General features: G+C 33.8%; 1 protein-coding gene across 1 annotated transcript; it reads left to right on the plus strand.

Annotated features, from left to right (window-relative positions):
* The first annotated feature begins 2,749 nt into the window (after nucleotides 1–2,749).
* On the plus strand, nucleotides 2,750–5,389 carry LOC129435518 (uncharacterized). Its single transcript, XM_055193749.2, has 2 exons — nucleotides 2,750–3,385; nucleotides 3,482–5,389. Exons 1-2 carry the CDS (start codon nucleotides 3,323–3,325, stop codon nucleotides 4,409–4,411), a joined length of 993 nt encoding a protein of 330 aa, XP_055049724.1. The 5' UTR covers nucleotides 2,750–3,322; the 3' UTR covers nucleotides 4,412–5,389.
* Nucleotides 5,390–5,738: the final 349 nt, after the last annotated feature.

Consider the following 5,738-nt stretch of genomic DNA (forward strand, 5'->3'; position numbering starts at 1 on the left):
ACATTTTAGTTCAACTTCATGGTGTCTCAAAATAGCACAGTTGAGTACACTAAGATGGTATTAAGTTCATCTTAAGAAGCACTAAATACTACTTTTTAGTATACTAAGTTCAAAATTAGTGTGTGAAAATAGAGCACTTTTAGTATAATGTGGAAAGTGTACTTAAATAGTGTATTTTAGTGAACTTTTTTCATCTGGGAATACATTTGGAATATTATTTTAACATACCATTAGTATACTTTAATGTATATTTAAAAATGCTTAAAGGTGGGTTCAAGTGTACTTCAAGTTATAATTAAATATATTTTTTTTAAATACAGATCTAGTATGTTAAAAATAAATTTTAGTTCAATTTCATGGTGTCTCAAAATATCACAGTTGAGTACACTAAGATGGTATTAAGTTCATCTTAAGAAGTACTAAATACTACTTTTTAGTATACTAAGTACAAAATTAGTGTGCGAAAATAGAGCACTTTTAGTATATTGTGGAAAAGTGTACTAAGTGTCTTAAATAAAGTGTATTTTAGTGCACTTTTTTTCACCTGGGAAGGTTAGTTCACAAGGATATGAACAAACCATTTAAAGACACTATTACTAAGAAACACACGATCGTGCGAGTAATTAGTGATCACACGGTTGAGTTAGAAAACAATAGAATTTGGTTTAAAAAGACATTTGATTTTGGTTGAGAATTAAAGTCTTACCTTAATCCAAATTGACCCTTGTCCCTTAAACAACAGACGCCTGCTGTGAAAGACGCGAATTATGTGTCGGTGCTGGGACAAAAAGGTCATAAAAACCCCCGAGAGTTCGCATAAATACGCTATTTTAATGGTACTGGGGCAGGGAATTTGGAGAGCATAGGGTTAAAATGAGCTTTAAAAATAAGTATGTGACCTGGCTGTCAGACAACGTTAAACAAAACTTTTAACATCTACAATGAGCCACAAGTATAAAATAAAAAAGGTAATAAAAATCTTTACCAAGTTGAAACTTTGACTTATAGTCAACTAAAGACTCCTTGATGGGGGAAATAGATTTATGATCTAGAAGGAGACTTTAGTTGACCCTGATAACGCGCAATTGACGATGGCAAATTGAAGCGTAACAACTTAGCAACTAAATAATTTGAACCATGACAACTTCATTTGACCATGACAAAAGTGAAACAAACTGTTTCGAATTAAACGGTGCAAAATGGAAAATGAAAGAAATGAAAGAATAAGAATGGAAAATGAAAGTAGGGAAAGAATAAAAGATGGAAAAGTAGAAGAGACTAAAATAACTCTCTTATAGATGCCAGGGGAGTGCATTTGTCTATTGCCATTGGAAAAGATGGCAGAAAGATGCCAAAAAGTGTGTAGACACACAATGAAGTATATGTAAGGAAGTATACAATTGGTAAATAGCATAACTTTTGGATACAAAATGTATTAGGTTAATGTAGACAATAAGAATATGCACCCCTAAAACAGGTATACTGGATTCGATGTAAGTATAAAATACATTGAATGTAATACGAAAAAAAAAAAAGCAATGATGAAATAGAAAAATCATTGGCTAGCATTTGAATGAGTGAGGAGTGAAGACTAAAATAATTTGGAGAAAGATCTAAGATGAAATCGCACTGTGGAACATTTCAGCCTGGTTGAACTTGGAGGTGAAAGTTCACCTACTCTGCCTTCGAAATGTGAGTAGAACAACAACAACATACGCTTTACTGCAGCTCACAAATGGTTAAGACCACGTGTGGGTTTAAGTTTATCTTTTTGGAAGCTTACTATATCTAAAATTTGCCATGATTGTTTGATTTAAATAGAAGCAGTAAATACACAAAACTTATTGAGGCGGTTATGTTCTACAGTGTACAACAGTTATAAAGTATATACATAAAAAATATATGCTGATGTGAAAACTTTAAAAAGTTTTCATGATAATTAAAAAGAGTTATCAAGATAAAATGCATATTATCATCTTGGAGATCAAATATATCAAGCAGGATATATATATATATATACATATGATTTGGACTAGAAAAGTAACATTAAAAATGTATTTAGACTAATTTGGGTTAAAATACTGACATGATGGGGCAGTGGATAAGACACATGCCTTTGGTGTGAGAAACCTAGGTTCGAATCCACTGTGACACACCATTGTGTCCCTGAGCAAGATACTTAATCCCTAGTTGCTCCAGAGGCGTGCGACCTCTGACATATAGCAATTGTAAGTTGCTTTGGATAAAAGCGTCAGTTAAATGAATGAATGTAAATGATGTAACATAAACACCAAGAGCATTATGCATGATGGTAAAAAGAATATTTGAATAAAACATTTCCATTGGACATTTGTAACTAAACAACAAAGAATGTTACTTGTTAAATCTGTCCCAGGAGTAGGTAAAAAAAAGAAAGAGAAGTTTCACACATTCTCTGGAGATCGTAAACCAGTCAGAGATGTTGTGAGGATTGTTTTAAAGACACCACAACTTAGCCTTTTGCTGAGTATGTGTTGGGTGGTACATAAAGTAAAATTAATTATGACTAATCTACCTCAGTTGCTACTTAAATTTAAGGCTGACACTGATTGTAAACATAATATTGCTTACAAATCTTATTTAACATCACTAGCCTTGGAATGCTGCTAAAAGTTTTGTTTGTTTTGTTGATTGTGTGTATGTATGTGTTCCACTATTAAGAAATGATAGTGAGAGAAAGAGGTGTGAAGGGTAATACTTTTTAAATTGACCCTTGGGAGAACTAAGATATGTAGTGGTCAGACATAATAACAGCACCTATGTTTGATTTAATTTTGAAGGTGCAAATTTCAAAATTGTAAAAGCACAGCAGACGCAAGCCAGATAATCTGAATAAAATTGGGATAGTGGCAAAATGTATAACATATTGGGTGTAATGAAAAATAATGATGGTAAAGTAAGTAATAAGTGTGATTGAATAAAATATTATACAATACGTAAAGAAACTTAGAAAAACCACACAAAGTCGATCACAATCAAGACCATACTGTTGTAAAACCAAATTAATGCTATGGCATGAAAATGCTTTTGTTTAAAAGGTCAAAATTGTAATAGGAGATATGTGCAGTTTTGAGCAGTTGGCTTAAGATTATTGGAATGTATTGAAGTTAATTTATGAAACACATTCCTCTCAGCTATGAGGAGTAAAAGCAGAAGAACACAGAGAAGTTCAAATGTGGATCATAAATTGTCTCTCAAAGGACGAGTTGGTGTGATTCAGCCACACACTGATATTTAAACTGAACCTTTTGAAACACAGTTAAATGACCAGGAGAATCTGATTATGGCGGACCACTTTCTAGAAAATCAGGAATTGGCAGAAGCGGTAAATGAGGCTAAGAGACTGGTAAAATCAATTTCATTATTATTTTATATAACAATGTGATATCTGCAAAATAAGCAAATGAGTTAAGACTTAATTGTACTCTGTCTAACATTTTAGGAACTTAGGAGAACAGTGAGGGGTCAATTATTAACAAGATGTGGAACAGAATATTGGATTGCAGTTCACAAGGATGAATGTGTCTCTTGCTACAGGCATCCTGTAATGCAAAGAGTTGAATTAAGTATGGGACAATTCTGTCGAGATTGTTTCAAGACTGTTAAAATAATGACTTGGGTTAATGAAGATAAGACAACAGAGCATTACTTGACAACTTTTAATCTAATGGAACGCACTAATGCTGCGTTATTTCTGAGGTACCGAGATATACTCAAAAGGCTTCACCCAGAGGTTGAGGAAATATATTATGATATTGATGGACACAAGGATTGGACTAAAGATAACAAAGACCTTGTAGTACATGAGCTTCATAGAAGTAAAACATTGAAGATTGTTAAACTCGATGGAGTTTTTTATCTCATAGAGCTAAACATTGATGATTGCATCAAAAAGGAAAGGGTCGCAACTTCTGCCCCCCCAGTTCTCCAGAAGACTTCAATGATGACTGTGGCTCGTGGAGAAGTGCGTAAAATGCAGGAGTCCATGATTCCGTTGATTGGTAATTGTAAACAATGTAAGATCAATGGAAGGAGCCGCCAGTTCTTGTGTCAGAACTCTGAAGGAGAATTGATTGGTGCATGCTACCATGAGATAACTGATGGAAAATTTATAAAAGCAAATTTTGGAGGCTATCTGAACGTAGTGTTGCAAAGTGTAAAACATTGGCCAGTGGGTGATCAAGTAAAAGGAATTATAGTGGAAAGTAATTGGGTAAGACCAATACGCAAAGTTCCCTGGGTCAACAACTATTTGAGTATATCTCAGCACAACATTTTTACTAATAGGGGTGAAATGTACTTGATGTTGAAAAAATATGAAAGGAGAGTTGGAAGATATCAGCCATACTTATGTTTGAAAATGAGAACTTAAAGGCTGTATAATATTGCATGAAGGGGGTGTTGTGTAAGATGCAAATTATCCAACCTTTATAAGCCAAATAATACACCTAATTTTATATGTATTTCTTCTGAGCAATATAAACCTGTGGTTTGTTATTTTATACTCCTTTTACTATGTTAAACTCTTTATGTTACTTAATACGCCTAGGGTGGCTTTGATGTAAAGTATTATAATCATTGAGTTGGGAGTATATGCATGACAGCTCTTAAATTGCATGTTTAAGGAGTGACACAAATATGGTTTTGTATTTACTAGTTTATTAAGAGTAGAGAGATTGATGCATGTATTAGATAGAACAAAGCTTAAGGGATATATTACAGTTTAAAGCATGATTTAAAGACCTGTCTTCGTGGGAGAAAGCGCAGAGGAGTTTGGAGAAGAACGACAAAGAGACTTCGTCATATATTTAAGATATTAGGGGACTTTCCCAGTAGACGTAAGGATCAAAGGCGTGCCATGAGGCCTTGAATATGATTCCTGGAATTCGGACCCGAGACCGTGCCTATAAATTGATGCTGGTGCAGAACTTAGGCAGATCTGGAAGGGCAACATCCAGCATCTCCGTTGTCTGACAGCCTGATATCTTGTGTGCTCTAGACTTAATACTTTTTAGACTTTGTATTTTTGTCTTATTACTTTTAGTTAACTTTGTATTTTTATTTCTTTTCTTTATCCTTTTAATTCGGCAAAACTTGTAATCGCAACTAGCTAAATTGTATTAATAAATTTTTTAAAAGACAAGAAGAAGCGTGCTTGCGTGAATTTAGCTCAAATAATCAACCACGGGGAAGTCTTCTGACAATTATGTGAGTATAATCTAATCTGTCGAATTCTACCTAATTTAAGGTAATGTGGGATTGATATACTTAGAGAAATAATTGTTAGATTTGACTATCCTTGCCTACCCTGAATAGAAAGAATAGGCAAAAGGTACAGATTTTCGTACCGTAAAACACTACCTTTAACTAAAATAAAAATTCGAGTTCACTGACACGGCCACCCGAGTTTGGCCACCCTTTGCTGATCCCAGGAAACCCTATTTCCACTAAACACTTACCTGTCTGCTCCACACTATCCTGAATAAATAAAAGCAAAAATTTACTGAAATTAAATTAAGTCAAACTGTTGTTGCACGTTTATTTTTTTCCATGGGTTATCCCTAAATAAAAAAATAAACCAGCCGTAGCTGGTTGCCTGCACTCTTTTCAATTTTATTTATATAGCGCTTTGCACAATTGTTTAATTGTTTCGAAGCAGCTTTACATTAATAGATGCAGGAGAAAACACAGAAAAATCG

The sequence above is a fragment of the Misgurnus anguillicaudatus genome, chromosome 19 (genome assembly GCF_027580225.2).
Source record: "Misgurnus anguillicaudatus chromosome 19, ASM2758022v2, whole genome shotgun sequence".
Classification (NCBI taxonomy): domain Eukaryota; kingdom Metazoa; phylum Chordata; class Actinopteri; order Cypriniformes; family Cobitidae; genus Misgurnus; species Misgurnus anguillicaudatus.